Source organism: Miniopterus natalensis, chromosome 8, assembly GCF_054644295.1.
Source record: "Miniopterus natalensis isolate mMinNat1 chromosome 8, mMinNat1.hap1, whole genome shotgun sequence".
NCBI lineage: Eukaryota > Metazoa > Chordata > Mammalia > Chiroptera > Miniopteridae > Miniopterus > Miniopterus natalensis.
The window spans coordinates 4,673,038-4,697,073 of NC_142088.1; the positions used below are offsets into that span (position 1 = coordinate 4,673,038).

Genomic DNA, 24,036 nt, shown 5'->3' on the forward strand with positions numbered 1-24,036 from the left:
AAAATTTTTTATCTGTAAGCACAAATCAATGAAGGTTTATTTCATACAAGTCTTTTCACTGAATATACCGGAGCTGCTATTTTCAATATGACATTATTTGTTTTGCAGCCCCCTATCTGCCTGCACAAGCACAGATATCAAATTGTAATTTCATAATAAAGCAGTATTTAAAAATATTCCATATTCCTATAGGGAAATTCTGGCATCTGATTGTTCCTGAGTATTATTTTGTTTTCACCTCAAATTCTTAGCAAGTATTTTTTCTAAAATATTGAATTTTGAGTTTTAAAAAAGCAGCAAACATTGAATAAAATCTGAAATGCTCAGCAGAACTGAAATGAACCAAGTATTTTCCAGTAACAATCACACAAGCTAAGAAATATAAATTTGAAGCGGAAAAAGGGTATAAATACTACTGCTGATCTAGAAGTAATTAATTTTAAAATACAAGTGATCTATGATGATCTTTTCAAAAGGAAACTGAGAATGCTAAAGTTCTAGTACCAACCTAGTGTTACGGTTTAGAGAAAACATAGGTAACATAGCTGTTAAAATTTTTATACCCATTTTCTGAAATAAGGCAGAAATATATTTTCATTACGTATCATATACTTTCCCTAATATATCTGTGGGGGGAAAACTGCCAGTGAACCAACTCTCAGATTCAGAGGCCATTTGTTTAAAAATAAGCAATGAAAAAGTTTCTGCTAAAGCCTATGTATACATGTAGAATCCAGACCTTTCTGTGCTCTTCTATATAAGGCTGCAACCAGAGCAAATTATGTTCCATAGCAAAGGCACAAAAAACTGGGTAAGAATCTTGTTTCATTGCAAGCAATTAGAACTCTAGAAATCGCTACATGGCTCACAGGGCAGCTTCTTCACAGAATGAAAGCTCTACAGTTTCTAGACTGTATCTTATTTTTTCCCAAATGGGAAAAACAGCCCAGGGTTAATCCAAAACAAAGCTATCTTAAGTTAAAATGACAAGAGTTTATTATAATTTCCCAAATATTAAAGAGAGCTCTTAACAATATAACTTGAATAAGGGTCATGAACTGGTTCAACATATGTCACTGGTGGTTTTATGAATTATAATGAATGCTGCTACTCTCTAAAAACGAATGTATCGAAGAGGAAATTACCTCCCTGGCACGCTTACAGCTCTACAACACATTAGTTTCACTACTTTCAAGTGCCAGGGCTGGAGGCTCAGAGAAAGTCCACGGGAGGAGGACTTCAGTCACAGCAGCGAGCGGTCTGAGCAGATAACGGAAATGAGCAAATAAGAGGTGAGTGTTTCACAAATAATAAAAGAGTTAATCTTTTTTTCCCCTTAAAAAATTTTGCTACTATAATCTTTCATTTCTATTTAGTAGTTTGAAAAACAAAATGAAAAGTTTACTAATGTTAAAGGAAAAAATTTTAATATGAGATTTGTAGATTTTATGAATAAATGGTTTAATCTTCCTCTTAGCTTCCTCTCCTTTCCAAGGAAACTGAGAAAGTAAAGAAAAAAAATTACTATTCAAAACAAACAAGCAAAAAACTGGTTCAAATTTGGCAAAAAGTGATAAATTTGGAAAATATCTGTTGCAGAAACATGCTTTCTTTAAAAGATGAAATTACTAAAAACAATTATTTGGATCCTAGTAATACCTATATTTTTTTCCTTCTTCAAACTAAAGGAGTCCTAAAATGCTTTATGAAAACAGCATTTGTATCAGTATTAAGATTAGTCTGGTCCGAAAAAAACAAACTACAAATAAAAATTCCTAGCTGGTAAAAAAGGTACACTTTGGGTGGGCTGAGTGTTTCTAGGTGTGTGGCTAGTGTGTACCAAAAAGTTCAATTCAGAACTATTTGCTTTGACATTTCTATTCTTTCTGTACATATTCTAAAGTAAAGGTAACAACTGAAATATCAGGAACATGTTTGTGGAAACTGGCTGCACTGTCACAAATGCACAAGAGACCCATTGAGAAGGGAGAGGCTACTAAGTTCAAGTGTTTTTCTGTTTTTGACAATAAATAAAATAATGCAATCCATATATTTTTTATAACTAGGGAGAACTCTATGACATTCAAATTCTAACACAACTCTACCATTACAGGAAAAAAAGAGAAACTAATAAGTCTTTTTTTTTTTCTACAGCTATTGGTTTCTTTCACTAAGCCTTCTGAAACCTGAGCCTCTGCAGAATACTAAACACTTGGCCTTATCTACAGACATGGACCAATGCATGTACGCTCTCATTTTAGAGAACCTGGAAGGAATCAACTTCGGCTTCAAGTATCTGGCATGGGTCCAATACCTTAAAAAAGCAGATGACCAGTTCAGTCACTGACCATGCTGACCAGTGTCTGGAATTGGATCAAATCACAGAAAAGTAGCAAATGGCTCTTTCTTACAGAATATCCAAACAAAGCACAATTCCTGGGCTCATTTTGCAGAGCTCATCTGATCACTTAATCTCTTCTAACTGGTCTGGATTACAGACAGAATCGATACCAGAGGAAATGAAACAGATTGGTGAGGAGCAGGGAAACAAGCCACGTTGGTCAGCTCTTCTGATACTCATGGTGATAATACCCACAATTGGTGGAAACATACTTGTTATTCTGGCTGTTTCACTGGAGAAAAAGCTGCAGTATGCTACCAATTATTTTCTAATGTCCCTGGCAGTGGCTGATTTGCTGGTTGGAATATTTGTGATGCCAACTGCCCTCTTGACAATAATGTTTGGTAAGTATTTCAAGTATTTCACTTTATTCCTGTCATCAAATCAAAGAATTATGATATAGTACTAGAGAAATGAATACTTGCTTAATCTTTAAAGATGGACCTGGACTATTTAAACATACAGTGAGTAAACAGTTCATTTTTCATCATTTTCTATGGTAGTTTTCTTTCTTTCTTTTTTAAATCATAGTTTATTTTTCAATTACAGTTGACGTACAATATTATATTAGTTTCAAGTTTTCTATGGCAGTTTTAAAGAGCAAAAAATAATTTCTTAGAAGCAATTCTACTCCCTCCTTAGCCAACTAATAAAATAATTTCACAAGTCATCCAAGTTAGCAATATTCATAGATTCTGCAGATATTACCAAAAAATTTATAGTGAAGAGCAGACATATACTCCAACTTTCCCATTATTAATATTTTTTTTCTTTACAAAGCCATAGCTAGGACACTTCTGTAACAGTTATGTGCTAGGTTAATTATTGATACGGCCTTTGAATCACTAAATTTCAATTTAAATCACTAAACCCCCATAAAATTAGAATTATTCTAAAACTTCTTGTTATATCTTTTTATAGTTTGTGTACTTTAGACTTAAACACAATTCTTACACATGTCATGTTTTAAAAAAATTATGTTTAGTTGCTGAAGGAAATAGTCTGGCTCAGAGTGTCCCAACAGATGACCCATGTGTTTAATTTTTATGATTTCTGACCGTTCATGTCCTTGATATATATGTAAGAGGAATCAGACCTCTAGGTTATTAAAATAAGTGACCAATACCTGAATTATTACAATAAAAAAATGTAGTTTGACTCTGAAAGTTGTTAAAATGAAAAGACAATATTAAAGTGATGTTGTTTCTGATTTGTGTATATTATCTCTAGTTATAGAATGTGAGTAAACACAAATAATTCTGCTGATGAATTATGAGGATTCCTGAGAATCAGCATTAAGAGGATATTTAACTTATTCAATGCTTGGTGTAAATTGATATTCCCTTCATTAAATGCTCAAGAAAAATGATTATTTGTGTGAGAATAGGGCTTCTTGGAATTATGTTTATATGGTGAAGATAAAAATATTTCAGGTTATAAGAGTAAAATTTGTTTAACTACAATGCATATTAGGAGGTCAAGAAAAACTGCCATTCCAACTATTATATTCAGGTTGAAATGTTACATTTTTATAATTATAGAAAGGTATCTAAAATTAAGTACTTGATCCCCCAAATATAATCGAATGGTGACAGGCTGAAACTTCCCATTCTAAGCCAACATTTACCCAGGCATTAATTTCTGAGGCAGAGCAAGCAGTGAACAAGGTTCTGCTGCTCAACAGGTTCTTTAATCATCCATGCTGCCTACCCACCCTCCTCCCTTTTATAAGGTCAGACATAATCTTTTGAATAATCTAGTGCTACACATAACCATGAAAAACAATTAAGAAATCTTATTCTAAAGGAGAACCTAGACAATCTTAATTCTCAATAAAATTTAAAAGAAATACAGTAAATGAGGATTAGGTAGGAACATTTATGCATATTTAGTAAAGATTATACAGGTATTGGATTCAAGCTCTTACCTCCATACACACAATAGTGGCCTAATGTGTAAAATCATACTCCTTAAGCTGTACTTTGCTGGCATACAGAAAATGTTAAAATGCTCATCTCATACTATTATAAAATTTAATTGATATATTAAATAAATGAGATTGAGCGAGTTATGTGGAAGTAAATTTTAACTTAATATCCATGAGTCCATAAACATCAAACATCTACTATACATAAAATACTGTGATATATACTAATAAATTGTCAGCTAAATAGTTAAGGAATCTGAAAAGGCAAAGTTCCATAGTATTAAAGTAAGGTGACAAAGGAAACACAAGAACAGATAAAGGAGGTAATTCCATGTATTCCACAGGAAAATAGTAGGTATCCAGCAACTGGAAACTAATGTTATATTATTTAAAGTTTTGGGGCCCAAGATATTCTTAGCAATAAAAGTTAGCAGGAAACCCAACATATTTTAACATGTGTGGAACGTCTTTTTGTTTATGTACTAAATAACATATGATTTTTAACTATATTACATTCTTTCAAATATAGGGTGTCCCAAAAGAGTGTATACACACACTTTGAATAATTATAAAGGTAGTGTTTAATATACATTTCATTTTCAAAATTGATATCAGCTGTTAAAGGATGTATATATTTTTTGGGACACCCAGTATTTGTTAATTTTAAATTACAAAATAAACTCTTTCATAGCCCCAAACACTTTTACTATCAGTAATTAAGCTGTATAGTAGGGTTAGGTTTTTTAAAAAAATGAACCAACCTGGGAACTTAACGACTATTTAAAACATTATTGCATTAATTCATTATTGAAAAAATTGTATTTCATGAGAAAGTATATGAAGAAAATGCATGCTGCCCTCTAAAAAACTTCAAAACAATGAATTCATAAATTAGGAATTGCACATATTATAAAGAGAGACCTGACTTCAAATACTAAGATTTTTTGACAGCCTTTCACATGCTAACAATCAGTAAGACTTTCTAAATTAATGCATTTATAAGAATTTCTAACTGTAAATGGTAGGAACAGATTTTGTGTATTTTCTCTCATTGCAGAGAATCCTCAGAACTTCTGATGTCTGTACAAACAAAAGTATCTCTAGTTCTATACACATAAAAAGTTAACTACCCTATGATGATGAGTGATTTTAGTTATCTCAGGGAAATTCAATTAAAGCAATGAAGACTTTATACGAGCTAATATTCAAATAAAATTAAGTTTTAAAAAAGGGAGAGCACTGAATTTTAAAAAGTGGCGTTTATATTGAGGACTATTTTATTCCACCAATGATTTACATAATATTTGATTATATATTGTTTATTTTACCAAGATTACGATTCCTGGCATAACATGGTCTTTCAAATGAGTTGTGCTCTGTCAACTTTTCTGTCACTTCTCCCTCTCTAGGAGCACTGGACTTAATATCTTCATTATGCAGTTCTAGTTTGTTACTGTCTTGAATACAGATTCCTAAAATCCATGATCACAAATTAGTAATTTACAGCTTAAGTCTTGATTTCTCCAAACTTTTCCTTTCCTCATTAAATAAATGATTCAGAATGTAAAGAGAATATATAGCATTTGGTCATCCATTTGTCATTATCAGTTTATTTATAACAAATTTTAATCCATGTCTCATGATCTGTAAGTTGAAACAGTATCTGTGGTACAGTTGAAAGAGGGTGTATAAAATAGCTAAAGGATTGGGGGGGTTAGGAGGGTGTTTGAAGAAAGACACCCAGGCTTTGAATCCTGGTCTGTGTTGACTTAGGTAAGCCACTTAACATATCAGAGTTCAACTGCCTTGCCTATAATATGGATATGCTAAATCTTACATTGCAGGTATCAGTTGAAATTAAGTAGGGTCCAGGATATTATGGGCACTAATAATTGGCAATAATTAGTACAGTATGCAAAAGGGTTTATATATTTAAATATATGTGATTTAGTTTAGATGTGAGTCTGAACAGAGATGAAACAGATGTATATTAAAATTAAAAACAAAATCAGTTACTAATTTATGCAATGAAATGCTGTTCTACCCAATTCTTAAATGAAGGAGCAAAGCAATTAAACGCACTTATTTTTGGAAAGTGGAAAATTTAAAAACCAACGAAAAATTTTCATAAGTATTAAATCATTTGAAACATTTTAAACACTATCATATCAGACATCTAACCCCAGAATATTTCATATGCTCAAATGTAGTGGAAAAACAACAAATACAAAACAGGATCTTCATAATAAAAATTGAAGTACTTATCCATGTCTCTCTTTCCTGGAAAGCAAGTATAGAAACATAAACATTTCTGAGATTAAAAAAATGTATACTAGAAAACGATATCCTTTTGGGGTATTAGGACTATTTCGAATTTGTCTTGCTCCAATCCATTCATGAACTCTGTGAACTCTATAGGCATAGCTTTCTAGGAATAGCTTTAAAAGTAAGTCTTTTAAGTCCTCCAAAAGGAACTCTCTTATGCCCCAGATTTAAAGATTGATGTGAATTACTTCCTAAACTGATGCTATAACTTGGCTTTCCAAACTAAAAACTTACCCAAAGGGTAAGCAGGTTTCAGGTCAAATGAATCTCTCTCATCAAGAAATGATTTTGGTTTGTTAAAAACCAGTTTCTGATTAAAAAATTCAGGATTTTACATCAGGTACAAAGCACCCTCCCCCAAACAAACAAATAGGCATTGCAACGTATACAGGTTGTGTTTCTTGGCAATTTATATATAAAATAGTTTCAACTTTAGTAAAAGGCATACTTTCATGACAAATTAAAAGTTGAACATTTAAACATGTTCTTATACCCTGTTTTTGAAGTACAGCTTTAGGTTCAATTGGACGGAAGCAGGAGATAAACATACTGATTTTAAACTGATGATATGGCTTACTGTTTCTAAGTAGGAGTGTTTTAATGGCTGGGCTAGTTGGACAGTTTCTGTCAAACAATAATAGTACATTTATTGAATGCTTTCTCTATGCCAGACATTGTTTTAAACACTTTACATGTATTATTGCATTTAATACTCAAAGCAATCCTATAAAAATGGTATTACCATCCCCATTTTATGAGAGGACATAAAAATAAATAACAGAGACATGATTTGAACCCAGGAGAACTGACTCTAGAATACATACTCTTAATCTCTATTACTCTTTCTCAAATGAAATGAGAAATTACTTCAACCAAAGATGTAATATCTGACAAACAGCCAACATTTATATCTTAAATAACTCTAACAAGAGAGCCATAGAATTTTCTCTAGGGACAAAGGCAGAACTCAGTGTTTTTTAAAAGTTGTATTTCATATTAAATGATACAGAATAACTGGGTCTTAACCAATACGCGTATAAATTCTTGAGATGATTGCCAGATCTCTTTTCTAAGGAAGATATCAGACTTAGGCCAATGCATATGAGGTTGTTGAACCTTGTCTGGGAGACAAAGAAAAACTTATGTACATGAATGGCAATTCTATCACCCCTTGGCATGGTTGTATCTAAAGCATACAAGTCTTCATTGTAAACAACAAAACACTTGTGCTACTATTTTTTTTGAACTTTTATAAAAACTTATTTGAGCAACCCAGCTGCCGTGGCTCAGTGGTTGAGCATCAACCTATGATCCAAGAGACTGAAGTTTGATTCCCAGTCAGGGTACATGCCTGGGTTGCGGGCTCGATCTCCAGTAGGGGACATGCAGGAGGCAGCCGATCAATGACTTTCTCATCACTGATGTTTCTGTCTCTCTCCCTCTCCCTTCCTGCCTCCGAAATCAACAAAGACATATTTAAAAAAAAATGTATTTAAGCCAGAGAGGATACACCTGGAAGCAAGATCTCAATAGACTGAGATAAGTGCTTCCTGTTACTAATATTTTAGATAAATAATGAACTATCTATAATCTAAGACTCATCTAAGACTTGTTTTACTTCTATAATTATCAATTTGTAATTATTTCAGGCAACCATAGAAATGCCATTATTCAAACCCTATTGAAATTAAATTCTTATTTGAGTTTAATTTGGAAGTGGGCGGGGGAAAGAGGTACAAAATGTGATTTTTTTTCAGAGAAAATTTGTGTGCTTTCTTTTTGTAGGACAACAAATGCTATATAATTTAAATGTTTTCCCTCTTTTGTCTTTAAGTTTTTATGAAAAAGTCAAATTTAGAGTCCCAGAGTAGCAGTAATTTAGTTCAAATATCTAATAACTTATTTCCCATAGATTGACTCTTAGATACACTTTTCTTTCTTTTTATGTAAATCTACAACTGTTTCATTTAAAATAATAAGTTCTTATGGAAATAAGCTGGACATAATATATTACAAGAAATAAAAGAAATAATAAATTCTTAAAGCAAATTGAAACTCCTAATAAAAAAGTTTTGGAATAGTTATCCTATCTTACCACACCAACTGAATCTTCTACTGTTATTCTGAATAGTAAGAAACCATTCTTACCTTGAGCCTATGAAATTAACACTAACTAAAAAATAATTTTAGAATGAAAGTATATGGACTGAAAAAAGTCCCTTTATAACTGAGAATGTCTAGAATTGTTTTTAATTTGTATAAATTCTTAGATTACCTGAATCAATTTAGGCAATTAGGTAAGTCTTTTTTCTTTTTGTTTTGTATAAAAGATTTCTATTCATTTAATGCAGTCATCATGCAGCTTAAAAATAAATTTTATCTGAATAGCAAGGTTAAGTTCCTGGTGCAACATTCTGTAAATTTTTAAAAGATCACAAAAGGAACAGACAAAACAGCAAAGGTAAAAATGACGCTACAATGCGGATTTAGAAAAGGGTTGTAATTATTATAAAAACAATAAAAATGTATTTAGAAGGTACAATCTACAGAAGTATATTTAATATTATTGATTCTATTATCTGAAGTTAAACATTAACTTGTAGAGTTTTCATTAAATTTCAGATAAGCAAAAGGGTTAAAAAATGTGTAGCACTTTTGAAGAAACACTGCAGATTGAAGGTTGCCATTTTGCTGAAGACACATTTTTGTTGTTTTTCTTTCTTTCAGAGGCTATGTGGCCCCTCCCACTTGTTCTATGCCCTGCCTGGTTATTTCTTGATGTTCTTTTTTCTACTGCATCCATTATGCATCTTTGTGCCATTTCAGTGGATCGTTACATAGCCATTAAAAAGCCAATCCAGGCCAATCAATATAACTCACGAGCTACAGCATTCATCAAGATTACAGCGGTGTGGTTAATTTCAATAGGTATGTGGGGAATGTCAGGATGTGGGGTCATGTATATAGCCTTTGGTTCCAGTTAGCTAGGAGAATTCCAGGCCTGGTAGGCCATGAAACTCAGGACAAGAAGTCAAGGCAGCCTACTGATACATCAACATAAGCTTCTATGCCAGTACATTCATCATACGGCTTCTAAACCATACGATCAGAAAAAAGTGTGAAAAAGCAGAAAAGTTCATGGACTCAGAAAGAACCATCTTCATGTTTACTGAGAGACCTTCCTGCTCTGATTTTTGATGTGTAGGAAGAGTAAAAACAGTTTTCATATTTGTTAACAGATCATTAAGGTCTAGGTAGCACAGAGAATGCCCCCAAAATATTAAAACAACAACAAAAGCATCTTAAATCACATCTCAGAAGATAAATAGAAAAGAGAAAAAACTACTCAAGTATTTCGTATGCAGGTATCAAAGATCAAATTCACCATGGAAGCAAGTATGCACCTACTAAAGGCAGTAAATGACTGTCTAAGTGTTCTGAATCTGGCAAATCAGAAGTTTTAAGAGAGGTGCAAATGATTTGGAAACAATTTATAGAAAGAAATCAGATTTCTTCTAAACTGATTTATGCCCCTATGCCCATCTTTAATATGCAAAGACAGCTGCTATAATATAATACCTTAGCATAAATAGCTCAAACCTCTTATAAGTTAGTATCAGAGAAACAAACAGATTCACAACAATTACTATGATCATTCAAGTCTGAAGAGCAGATTCACTTCTTCATGGTATAAAACATTCAAAGAGGGGGAAAAAAAATCAAGAGAGACCTAGAATGCTAAAAGCAAGAAAAAGATGTGACTTCTCTCCAATCAGAATAAGAACACTGGGGCAAAAAAGCAAGACAGTAAAATTGACCTTATATTCTTGAAATAATGATATCAGGGCCAAACCTGTTGAAAAGTCTAGAGGTAAAAGTAAGAAGTGTTATTTCTCTGGCTGAGGAAGAAAGCAGGGTCAAGGAAAAGTCTACTAAGAATGGAGATTTTCAAACAGTGAGAAAAGGCTAGTTTTGGGGGCAGAGGCTGATTGACAGAGCAGAAGAGGATCCCCAAAACGTAGCTAGGGAAACAGCATGGGAGATAATAGGTGACAATTACCAAATTTAAAGTGGAAAGGAGGAAACCTAAAGAAGTTCATGTCAAACGACCCACGTCTTTGTTAAGCTCACCGCAATGAGGAAGAGGAAAGAGAGACCACGGGAGGCAGGTGCTGGGGTAGGGCGGGAAAGTGGGCAAAGGCAAGAGGAAAACGGGAGAAATGCATTCTTAAGAATTAAAACATCTGAAACTGTGAAATATGATCAAGCCAATATATAAACCGCCTGTTGGTAGATGTGTTACCTCAATCAAGGCCAGATAACATGAGTTTTTAAATTGATCAAGTTTTTATTGAGTACCTATGATGTGCTAGGTACTAAGACTACGAGGATGATAAGAAAGAGAACCTTTACGCTCAAGGAAGGAAGATATATAAATAGATTGGACTAATACAGTTACAAATATGCAGGAATAAAACAATAAAAAGACCCCAGATTTACAGCTTTGGAAGGGATCTTACAAATCTACTCTTTTCTCTTATAGATGAGAAAAAAAACTAGAGGTTTTAAGTGGTTGGCTTAAGAATTCTTACAGCTTTTCAGCACCAAGGCCAAGATCAATGCTCTTTTCATTTCATCACACTTTGTCTTGCAGGACCAATGACAATTTAGTAACTTTGTAAAAGAAAAAGCAGATCATGGAGTTAGTTCAGTTTTTAAACTCTGCAAAGTGCCGAAGAGAGCTCACTTTCCTCTGGATTTGCAGGTGTCCTAGGTGACAATGGCGGCAGTGAGGTCCTAAGGAGAATAAGTGAGGGTATACAAAGTACCAGCGGAAACGTAAACGTTGCTGTGCTGACCAACACGCTGGTCAATACAATAGCCTATCTCCTTGAGAAGGTGATGTGAGCCCTGATGAGGTTAACGGAATGTGAAAACAGAGAAGGAAGGATAGACCAGAGGTCAAGGTAACAGCAAAGAGACATTCTAAAGTGATGAAGAGGGGCAGGGCAAGAAACCCAACTATCAGAGTTCCTGATTTTACATATGGGGTAATTTTAAGTGGACTTATAAAAGGTTTCAGGAGTGCAAATAATAATTAGAGTTGAGAAGAATGTAAAATTAAGGTGTTAGAAGGGTCATCCATGGGATGAAGACATAGAAGATGACAGCCATGGAAGAATGGAGAGGAAGACTATAACAAGGAGCTATCGAGCAAGACGGACAAATGTCCTGGAGGTTGGTAGATAAAATGGAGAACAGAGTGGTATAAGTGAATTAAATAGACTTGAAAAGGGAAGTGTTTTGGGGGCAAAGAACAGTGGAATGATTACCTAGAAGTAAAGAGGGTAGAGCAGGGATCAGCCAACTCTTTCTGTAAAGGGCAAAATAGTAAATATGTTGGGTTTGCAGACTTTGCCACAACTATTCAACTCTGCAGCAGAACAAAAGCAGCCATAGAAATACGCTAACCATGAGTATGTCTCTGGTTCAATACAATTTTATTTACAAAAACAGAAGGCAGGCCAGATTTAGCGCTCAAGTTGCAGTTTGCTGACCCCTAGTGTAGAAGAGTAAGTACACAGAATCCTCTTTCTGGTGGCAGTCCTGTGGAAAAGTAGAAAAAGCAGTGGCCTCCACTTGGAAAGGGTTTGAGGAAAACATTCTCGTCAAGGGGTCTAATGCTATCACAAAAGGCTGTGCAGATAATGGAGTACTTTTAGATTCATAAAACACAAGGATTCTAGAGGTTTCTAAAGATTAATTCAGACTTATTTTTAAATATCTGCTGTTTCAAAGGAAAAAGATTCAGACTAACCCTTGTGTTACTTGTCTTCCTAATAAACTACTTCACCAAGCATGATCATATTTAAATATTTACTTTATGGTATTTAAAGTATTATAAAATTAGCACGAGGTATATTTCTTTCATATCTATTAGAGGAACTCAATCCTGAAAATAAATTTCACAATTCATATACTCTCAAAATTTTAAGTACCATTTTTTAAAAACAAGGAACCCCTTAGTTTTCACTAAGAAGTACAAAGAAAAGAGTCAAAGACATTCACAAACATCAAAAGATAAAACTAACTGTTAAAAAGATAACAGATACTGATTCAGAATTAAGATGTTTCATAAACATACTCTGAAGTCTCTTAGATCTTTGGACATTAAGATAAAAGCAGCTTCTCCTGAATTCCCTTTCTTTAATCTAGGATAGATTAAAAAAACAAGTATAGATTACGAGGAATGGGGAATAAATGAAGACATTCTTTACCATTCCATGAAAATATTATAGCCTTGGGGACGCTTTAATTATAAACTTGAAATCACTAGAGCCAATCTCTGTTTAAAAACAGCAGGTTTGCTTATTTAGGTTCTATGTGTCAAATCTTCCATTGATTAAGTGCTTTGACAAAATCTGTATTGTGGGCACCAGAAATTACAATATATTAACCACATAAAATCACTAAAATAAACTCTAAAAGGAACTATTTAAGAATCAAAGGTCATAAAATTAACTTAGTTTATCTTGTTTCCTTTTCCTTAGGCATTGCTGTTCCAGTCCCTATTAAAGGGATAAAAACTGATGTAGTTAATCGAAATAACATCACTTGTGAAATGACAAGAGAGCGTTTCGGCAACTTCATGCTCTTCGGCTCACTGGCTTCCTTCTTTATACCTCTGGTGATCATGATTGTGACCTACTTTCTCACTATCCATGCTTTACAGAAGAAAACTTACTTGGTCAGAAACAAGCCACCTCAACGCCTAACGTGGTTGACTGTGTCCACAGTTTTCCAAAGGGACGAAACACCTTGCTCCTCACCTGAAAAGGTGGCAATGCTGAATGGTTCTCACAAGGACAAAACTCTGCCCAACTCAAGCAACGATATGCTTATGCGAAGAATGTCCACTGCTGGAAAAAAGTCACTGCAGAACATTTCCAACGAACAGAGAGCCTCAAAGGTTCTAGGGATTGTGTTTTTCCTCTTTTTGCTTATGTGGTGCCCCTTTTTTATTACAAATGTAACTTTAGTTTTATGTGATTCCTGCAACCAGACTACTCTCAAAATGCTCCTGGAGATATTTGTATGGATAGGCTACGTTTCCTCAGGAGTGAATCCTTTGGTCTACACCCTCTTCAACAAGACATTTAGGGATGCATTTGGCCGATACATCACCTGCAATTACCGGGCCACAAAATCTGTAAAAACTCGTAGAAAATGCTCCAGTAATATCTTCCGGAATCCAACAGCAGAGAACTCTAAGTTTTTCATAAAACGTGGAATGCGAAATGGGATTAATCCTGCCATGTACCAGAGCCCAAGGAGGCTCCGAAGTTCAACCATTCAGTCTTCTTCAATCATGCTACTAGATACACTTCTTCTCACCGAAAATGAAGGTGACAAAGGTGAAGAGCAAGTCAGTTATGTATAGAAAAAATGGCACAGCTTTCATCCAATATAATGATTAGGAGGAGGAGGAAGTGGATATGACTGTACAAAGAATTATATAAAGGACTTAAGTCATGTATCATATCATCTCTTTACACTAAGAGTTATGTATTAAGATTATCCAATTTTCTTTATTTGGAGACAATTACTACATGAAAGAAATCATTTTGTACAGCTGCAAATTAAAATAATTGAGTCCTCTGGTTAAACACTGAGGTATTCAAATGAAATAAAATTAAATAAATCAATAAATTTCAGGCCTAAAACATGTCTTCATTAGAATTTATTTAGTTCCTACTTGTATGCAAAGCTGTGCTACAAATGAAATAAAACAAGTATTATCCTTGTCTTCAATGCCTTAAAAGCATAGGCATAACAACAGTGATAGGAACAGGACCTATCAATAAGTATATAATGATCACATCTGGAGATAAGAAGTTAAGATAGCCATTTACAGTCTGGCTTAGTTAGACATAGTCACAACCTGGCTTTGATCAGGAAACTGCCTTGATGGAAGGGTAGGGAGGACAGTAGTTGGATATCATACAAAATAATAGGGTCTTAGAACTGGAGCTGTTTGTTAAATGGCTCATACCAGGGATGTATTCAGCAGAGGTGGGGGTATTAGAGGGGTAGAAAACAAATAAAATCAGTCTTGGGTACCTTAAACCTCATTATGTTCTTTAAAGAACATGTGCAAACTGGAGGCATTAGACCTCAATCCAGGAACCTAAACTTCAGTGGTCTCATAAACTGAGACCACGGCTGCCAAAGATTGGCCAAAGACTTGGTTGAACTTCGGGCACAAACATTTTTGATTTACCTTCTCATCATTCAATTTTGCATCACTACACCTGGGAATAAATCCATTTTGTGTCGCTCACTAGCTACCAGATTGAATTTACAAAAGATACTGAATTTCTCTGAGCCTGTTTCCTCATCTGCATTTCATAGGGTTCTTAGGAGAGTGAATACATGTGGGCACTCTATAAATGGTAGACACTTCTTTTTACTTTTGTTATTTTATTTTTATGCTACTCTCATAAATTTAGGCTGAGGGGGTGTGCAGTGAAGACAGCCATATCTCAGCCTTTTCTTTTCAAGTTGACCCCTTCTCATGCCTCAACCTATTATCCTATTGCTCTCCTTCTCCATACAACTCAGTTTTGTTTTGAATCCTCACTCAAGGGTGTTTTTTTTATTGATTTTAGAGAGAGAAGGGAGAGGGAGAGAGAGGAACATCGATGTGAGAGAAACATCGATGAGCTGCCTCCTATATGTGCCCTGATAGGGGATTGAACCCACAATCTGGGTATGAGCCCTGACTGGGAATAGAACCCAAAACCTCTCAGTGCACTGGACGACATTCCCACCAACTGAGCCACACTCAGGGCAACAGGGTGCAACTCAGTTTTAAAATATTACTTCAAGAAATATGTTGGCTATTGAGAAGCTCAGCTCAAGTAAACCAGGTATATATTCTCCAAATGGCAAAATTCTTTCCTACAACCTGGTTCTAAAACCTGGTTCTAATACATAGATCTTACAGGCTCCATATTATCTGCTAAAAAGAGTATATCTTACAAATTTAATTCCTGAATTATCAAAGCTTTATGCACTTGTCCCACCAGTCTAAGATTTTTCAGCAGGTAGGCTGTATCAAATAAGAGGTAAAATAATTTATGTTCCTAAAAAAACCACAAATCAAAACATTAACAAAAAACCCCATTCTTTTCAGTTTTGGTTCTAGTCACTAATAAGATGGATTTGGCATATGTTAATATTTATATTCTTGCCACGTCTTGTGAGATTAAGTTTTCAAATACCACTCTAACTGCATTTTATGTATCTGAAGATATCTAGTATCTATAATTGTTTCAGGAAACCTAATTACTAGAGATGGCAATCACACTGCCAAGCTCTACCCCTAGACAATCTAGAGTAGGACTGTTTTCCCACATGCTCTACATTGCCTCCAAATCTGTGTGTGTGCTTAAACATATGCATACATATAAAATTAATTATTAGACATTTAAACTATTTAGCCTCAGTTTAAAAAAAAAGTCTTTGCACCCTAGCTGGTATGGCTCAGTGGCTGGAGTGTTGGCCTGTGGACTGAGGGTCCTGGGTTCGATTCTGGCCAAGGGCACATACCTCAGTTGCAGGCTCAATCCTTGATCCCCAGTCCCCGGTCAGGACACGTTTGGGAGGCAACCAATCAATGTGTGTGTGTGTCTCTCTCTCTTTCTCTCTCTCACTCACTCCCCCTTCCACTCTCTCTGAAAAGCAATGGAAAAAAATATCCTTGGGTGAGGATTTAAAAAAAAAGTTTTTGCTTACAGTTAGCTGAGAAATCTTTCTATAGTTAATGGGAGCATTCTACTACTTCCAGAAGACTCTAAGAAAATGAAATACAACCCCAACATAAACTACTTCTGAAAAAGTGAAATACAGCACAAAATCTTTACCACTTTGATACATAACTGATATTTGTATTTCAGAATACTTTAATTTTTAAGCAAATCTCAAAAGTTAATCACTTCTATGGCAACATAGAAACTCTATTTAATAGTCTTACTCTCAAAGAAAAGGAATAGGTTGTACCTCTTTAGAAAAATAATTTTGAAAAAAAGTTTTCATTCTATTCCATATTTGTTAATTAATAGAAAGGAAAAAACAAAGGTGTAGAAAAAAGAATGAAAAACACACAAAAAAGTAAGAAAGTTATAGCATCTAGAATTATACACAAAGATATTGAGGCAAAAATAGAGAACAGCATACCAAAAATATGTATGAAATTGATATACAATTTTGAATAGAGATATTGTAAAGATAATTCATGCATCTGGCAGTAGTATTGCAACATTTTTACATTCAAGGAACCTATTTTTGTGGCTTTAAAATACCTGCACCAAGAATCTCCCTTACATCTAGCAAGATCCATCCATATCTGAAAACATATTAACGTATACACCGAGAATTATTTAGTTTCAAACTGTAACAGCTGAAGTCATAGCAAAGATGACCAAGGACCTCCAAGACTGTCTAATTTTAAGATCTATATCAGGTCATTAACTTGTTCACCATTATAGAAAATTTTTTCAACTATGTAAAGACCAATGCTTCTTTTAATTTCTTTCTTCATTTTCCTTTCCAATGTCAAATTAAAATAATTCAGATTCTGGTCAATTCCAATTGGGTTTCAGTTAATGCCAAGTACAGTACTGACCAAAGACTTGCTATAATAATAAAACCTGCTGACTAGACTGGTAACAATGGGACCAACAATTACCTAATTATTAGATAAAAAATGTATTAGGCTCATTTCAATGACAAGAATGCTTTTCAATTTAATTTTCTACTTTTATCATATACACTATGAATAAATAACCCACAGACATCAGGAGAAAGAGAGAAAATACTACGACTCCTTGGACTATCCGGAGAATAAAGGAGATGATACACATAAGAATTTTTTGTTTCCCACAGAGACAATTTCATACTAGTTGCTGAAGTACAAATACATATTTACTGATATGTTTGCAATGTTTTGTTCAGTAAGTACACATTTTAAAAAGTTAAAAAAAAAATCACAGCAAAAAATGAAGGAATAAATCCTTAAAACATGGTTCAAGAAGGCCAAATGTCTGCAGTTACTTTAAAAGCAACATCTACCAGGGAAGAAATGATAAAATGGAACCCATTAAGAAAGTAAATGATGACGCATCAGAAAATATTTACTATTCTTAAAAGACAGGACAGTAAACTTTCCAAATATTAAAGTTAATAAGAAAATAAAAGCAACTCATGGGAGACATCTGCTGCTGAAACTGGGAATTAGTACATGTGTGAGCTACAGGAATCCAAGGGCAAAGTGAATTTTGTTAATTTGAGAGCAATGAGAAAGTTTTCAATTAGCTCATCAACTTCCTATATGGCGAATATGCACACTAGGCAACTGATTTTATGACATGAAATACAAAGTCACTCACAGGGAGAATTAATACTGACAAAAAACAAAACAGAGATTATCATGAGTAGGGTTCTTTACACAAGCCAATAGTTACTGAGAGTGTACCTAGAAGATATGCTTTCTATACTAAAATTATCTAGGTCCCTGATAAAAACCTTTAAAATACGCAAACCTCTCTGGATGGCAATAATAAAATCATTTGTTTTGTTTTTGAATTGTGTGGAAACTCTAGAGCAAAAATATAAGAAGGTAAGGGTCACAGTTCGGCTAGAATGACGTATCAAAGATGACAGGAAGGAAATAGAACTATTCAACTTCCATTTTGCTTCTTCCATCTTTTCTCCCAGGAGAATGATTTTTAGACGAGAAAGATAAAAAGTAATGTGAGATGGGTCAAAATGCAAAACAGGTGAGGAGAATGACTGCCTTAAGTGTGTTCAAGTCTCTAGCGAAATGAACCACCTCCCTGAAACAGAACTTGTCAATGCAATTATGGAACCACTGCTGACAAATCTGAGGAAAAACAGAAAATGGCAAAGGTACAAGCCTGTAAATGACTAAATACAATATTCCAATGTTCAGAAAGAATCTTTTCAAGAAACAGGATTTGAGAAATTAAAAGTGTGGACTCTGTTGCAGATCTTTTGAAAAAACGTAGAATAGCCTAACACATAGGTTCTGTGAGATCTTAGAAAAGGAATCAATGAACAATTGACACATCTACAGATTTACTAAAAAACAGTAAGCCACTAATCACATATCTTGTCTTGGAGGTACCAGACTAGCTGTGTAATACCATGTGTTTAGAATTTAGTGAAGGCTCTCTAGTGTCTTCATGAACAAACTGGACAAAAGGGGGTTAGAGGACAACACAGTGAACATTAGTATTTGGTTGAACAACCACACTCAACAAAACTGACTGGTACAAGGAGAAACCAATTAGCATGCCATATGGGTCTGTTCTTTGCTGTTTCACTCAACATTTTTATCCATAATAGAAAGAAAATATTTTATGGCCTGCAGTAATTGGATAGCTTCCTATCCTGGGATATAATGGAGAAGATCCTGTAATCAGTTCACAGTGGATATTCAATAAATATTTCTCAAGTTATACACCAATCTTTACAACAAAGCTTCACTCCCAGGAACTCAGGGTAGAAAATCTTTACCAGAGATTAAAAGGACATGAGACACTTGACTCATCCAACATGTACCCTGGGAACTTATTTTATGGTATAATCTCATCACATATATGCTGTAACAAGCAGTGTCCAAATAAAGCTTAAAAGTACTTTTAATTTTCCTTTGTTTTATATATATATAATATATATATATATAAATATATTATATATATATATACATAACTTTTTATTTTTTATTTACTTATTTTTAAAAAATATATCTTTATTGATTTCAGAGAGAGGAAAGAAGAGGGGGAGAGAGAGATAGAAACATCAATGATGAGAGTCATTGATTGGCTGTCTCCTGCACCCCCCCGACTGGGGATCGAGCCCGCAACCCGGGCATGTGCCCTGACCGGGAATCAAACCCCAATTGCCTGGATCCTAGGTCAACCCTCAACCGCTGAGCTACGCCCAGCAGGGCTATATATATATTTAAATATATCTTTATTGATTTCAGAGAGAGGAAGTGAGAGGGAGAGAGAAAAACATCAATGATGAGTCATCATTGATCGTCTGCCCCCGCACACCCCCGACTAGGGATGGAGCCCTCAACCTGGGCATGTGCCCTGGCTGGGAATCGAACCACGATCTCCTTGATCCTAGGTTGATGCTCAATGGCTGAGCCGAGCCAAGCCGGGCTCCTTTGCTATATTTAAGATAAAAACAAAACAGTGTTATCTGAGATCGGAGCTAAGCAGACAGTGAGAACTACTGGAAGAAGTACTACTGCACCTACAACCACTATTATAATTAACACTAACGCAGACTTAAACAGCACTCACTATTGCCAGAGCCTGTCCTAAAAGCTTTAGATAATCATCAAAAAACACTGTTCTCAAATAAGTACTAATATTATACCTTTCACAGACAAGGAATCTGAGGCTCAAGGAGTCTAAGTAACAAGCCCAAAGTTACTCAGCTAATAAGTGGTGGAGCCAGGATTCAATACAGGCAGATTGGTTTCAGTGTGTCCTCTTAATCACAACTATGCTATACTGCCAAGGGTATCTCCAAATCTTCAAGTCCAAAATAATATTTTAAAATCTGCAATTTTTTGTCCCTTTGCATTTAAACAAAGCCTATTACCTTTTGCCTTCATGAAAGCTTCATGAACTCTATAAAGCTGTGAAAAAGAGAGCATTCCATTTGAATTATCAATACATATGAAAAGAGGAGTACTGAAGGTGTTACTCAGATTTAAAAAATTAAGTGAATAAGCAGAAACATTATGAAAAAATAAAGAGAAATAATAATTAAGTCATTTTACTACTTCTCAAATAGGTTATCAGAATCCCAAGACATATTTCCTTCTTTTTCAGGGGAACAATACTAATCTTAATATATGCCTCAGATTTCTGTTTAGTTACTTACTATAAAAAGAAATGGAATACAAATGGAACTGGAAGTTAGAAATTATTACCTGAATAGAATGAACCCAAGTGATTCTACCGCTGCCCTTCTGACATCGTCATTAACATCACTCACCTAAGAAAACATTTAAAGGATTACATTATACCATGCATTCTATTCTGGGGCAAACTGATGGGGCCCACATCACTGAAACATAAGTCAGACCTCACTGATACGTTATTCCTTTATTAGAATGTCTTTCCCCAATTTAGAAAAACTTGTCTTCTCCACTTCAGGGCTTACAAGTTTTAAAACTTGGTGGTGTTTAAGATTCAGGGCTACTTCTAAAGACTATTTCAGCTGCATTATAGCTTTTGTGGGCTACACTGAAAATCTAACCATTCCTTCAATGTTATTTTCAAAAACTTATGTCCTAAGGTTCAAGCAAAATGCAAACACTTAGAATGTACCACATTCTGCAATGATAAAGGATAAATTACTAATAAGTACTGTGGGATGTGTCTATGGGAAGGAGTTAATGATAGTTTTAAACCCATTCTGCATGGGAAGATGACCTTGAGTTTATCTTCTCCCAGCACCATGAGTAGAAATCTATTGAGCTAAGACATATGTGGAATGCCTACTGTGTTACCAGGTAATATTATTTATTGTTGATAAGCTATATCTGGATTAGGAGGACTGAGTGGAAAAAGCCTCTTAGAAAACACGGGCATTGGCTTTCCTGTGAAATGTATCTCTTGGAATAGAGCATTTCCCTTGGGGGTATGTGAAAGCTAACGTCACAGGCTATGAAAAGAAGTGGTTCCTATTGTTCATTGGATTCCCTGATCCTTAGGTGGCTGCACACACTCACATGGTCTTGTCTCTTACAATGAGGGTGCCCTTTCAAATAGGTTTCAGAAGTTGCACCTGAATAACTTTAAGGACTTTCATTCACACTGCTAGGATATGGCTGATAATGTCCTGTGAATGAGAATCAGAACCTGAGACCACTGTTGGTGGTCATGTGGCATGGGTGCTGCACTCAATCAGACACTTAGGGTCCATCAGCAAACTTTCCCTTCTGTCCCATCCCCAAAAAACGTCCCAGTACTTACAGCAACATGTAGCAGGCGTCGTATAGCTTTGTTGTTACCTGAGCCACAGTAAGCCATGGCTACGGTATACATTCCAGACCGTCGAAGAATTGGGTCCTAAAAAAAATAATTCAACATCAATCACCAACTTATTTCAAACAGTAAGTTCTACAGACTAATGGGTATAGTTGTATGCACAGGGAGAGTTCGTTTTAGGCAGGAAAAGATGAACTCAAAAACTCTTTTGTTGGTATTTTCTAAATGAACGGGGACATAGGCTAACATGAGTGGAATTAACTGCGTGAAATTCCCAACATTCTGTGCAACATGCCTGTTCTGTCTTGAACTTTTCAGGAAGTATAAACTCAGATCAACACTTACTGCCCTGTGACCCTCAACTTCCATTTATCAAATGAACAACAGAGAAGCCTGCTTCTATTCCACATTCTAACTTGCTTTATCATTTAATTCTTGGGCACTGATTGCTGAGTAAAAGAGACATGGAGGTCTGATAGTTGAGCAAAATAGTTTTATCGTAAATTATAGCAGTGGTTCTTTTAATCAGATTAAAGAGGACAGTATTACTGCTGACCACTTATAATAACCAATACCACTGTGAAAATCAAACAAAGGCAGTGGGAAAAACCTCATCCAAATAAGTAAGTAGAGACTGGCACTATTTTTTGATGAAAAACAATGAAGTAAAATGAATCAACCTGTAAATTTCTAAAAAACTTTGGATTTCTTTATCTGAAAATCATTGATCTGAAATCTTCATTAAATTTAAAATCCTAAAAATACTCCAGTTCACACCTTCTAATCAGTGTTTTTATTTTCTAAATTCTATTGGGTTTTATATATCTTGTGAAAGGTTTTATTAACAAATGTCGCTAGGTGTTCTGAAGGGAACAGAGGAAGTTCCAGTGAAGCTGAGTGTTTCATGAATGGTGGAGCTAACTGGGCGGTAAGGGAGTGCGGGGAGAAGAGGACCAGTGCAGTGGGTTCACCTTATCGCGGCAGAGAGACTCGATGAGCGCGTCGGCCTCCTCCATCCTTCCGTACATCACCAGGGCAATGCCAACGGCAAGGCCACGCAGGATCTTCTCATGCTGAGTTTCTTGTGCGTAGCCGACCATATCCTCAATAGCCTGGGCATTTTTAGAGCCCAGCATAACCAAACCTAGGGCCAGGCCAGCTGCCTCCCCTAGTGAGCAAAAAATTAAAGTACATAAACTCAGTACAACATATCCTACTGCAAGTGGCAATTAGCATCAACTATCAAAACAACCATTAGTTTCTGAGTGCAGTTCTCCAAACCATCTGGAAAAAAAGAGGATATTTTATGTGGATGTATATTTATAGCTATTTTCTTTTAAAATCTTAACTGAAGGCACCATAGTGATTTCAAAGGAGACATTATGACATTTTTTCTACATTATCACCAAGCAGTATATAGTCCTATGATACAAGTAGATCATTCTAATAAATGTGTATTTCAAAAGTCAGTTATACAGAGAGACACATAGGCTATCCTATTTTTAAAAGCCTATATATCATAAAACATATTTTTATGAGTTTGACAAATGCGGAAAAAATCCACTCCCTCTTCAAGTACAGAAATCGTTAGATTTTTAAGAGGCTACAAATTATAAGTAGAAAACAAATATTATAGTTACATTAAGTAATCCTAAAATTTGTTTAGAAAGAATCACTCACCTGTCACAGCATCATCCTGATAAAGGTTTGTTTTTAGCAAATCATACACATCCTGGCGTGCAGTCCCCATGGCAGCCAAACCAAGGCCCAGACTGCCACCATGTCGAACGATCTAGAGAAAAAGCATGGGCTCCATTGATGTGGTACATTGTACTTAAAATCCAAGCTTTTATTCTAATTTCAAAATATATTTTGATATAAATACGTAGAGCAGTCGGCCTAATTAGAATGATCAAAGGATTTGAAAATCAGGCGGCCAGTGGTAACCTCAGAAATTTCAGTTTCAAAAGAATGGTGCTTGCTGACACCATATGATAATAGGTTGAGAAGTGAATTAGAAAAAAAAAGTGGAGTGAGACTACAACTCTATTTCAATACATTTATGTAAGAGGAAGGGAAAGATGACAACAAGAGGAAGAAGCAAGTGCCCAAGGAAGTTTTTGTTAGGGTGGGTGAGACATGAATATGCTTCTGGGCTGGGGGGAAAGGCAGCATAGAGGGAGGCTGAACAGGAGAAAAAGGTATCTAATGGGAAAAAGCTGTGAATAAAGTGGGAGAAAATGGAATCAAGAGCAAGAGTTGGTCTTTACTTGAAGAGGGACACT

At 35.0% G+C, this 24,036-nt stretch overlaps 2 protein-coding genes across 2 annotated transcripts in view; one reads left to right on the top strand and one right to left on the bottom strand.

Moving 5' to 3' along the window:
• The window catches only part of HTR2B (5-hydroxytryptamine receptor 2B), a 29,933-nt gene extending 15,678 nt beyond the window's left edge, over window positions 1-14,255 (top strand). Inside the window, exons 2-5 of the mRNA XM_016204680.2 lie at window positions 1,136-1,292; window positions 2,155-2,745; window positions 9,381-9,581; window positions 13,205-14,255. Of these exons, the coding sequence (XP_016060166.2) occupies window positions 2,397-2,745; window positions 9,381-9,581; window positions 13,205-14,094 (1,440 nt within the window). The 5' untranslated portion in view covers window positions 1,136-1,292; window positions 2,155-2,396 and the 3' untranslated portion in view covers window positions 14,095-14,255. The remainder of the gene's footprint in view (window positions 1-1,135; window positions 1,293-2,154; window positions 2,746-9,380; window positions 9,582-13,204) is intronic.
• The window catches only part of PSMD1 (proteasome 26S subunit, non-ATPase 1), a 74,245-nt gene that overhangs the window by 29,682 nt on the left and 20,527 nt on the right, over window positions 1-24,036 (bottom strand). Inside the window, exons 13-16 of the mRNA XM_016204679.2 lie at window positions 23,432-23,543; window positions 22,723-22,919; window positions 21,737-21,832; window positions 20,689-20,753 (exon numbers count right to left, since the gene is read on the bottom strand). Of these exons, the coding sequence (XP_016060165.1) occupies window positions 20,689-20,753; window positions 21,737-21,832; window positions 22,723-22,919; window positions 23,432-23,543 (470 nt within the window). The remainder of the gene's footprint in view (window positions 1-20,688; window positions 20,754-21,736; window positions 21,833-22,722; window positions 22,920-23,431; window positions 23,544-24,036) is intronic.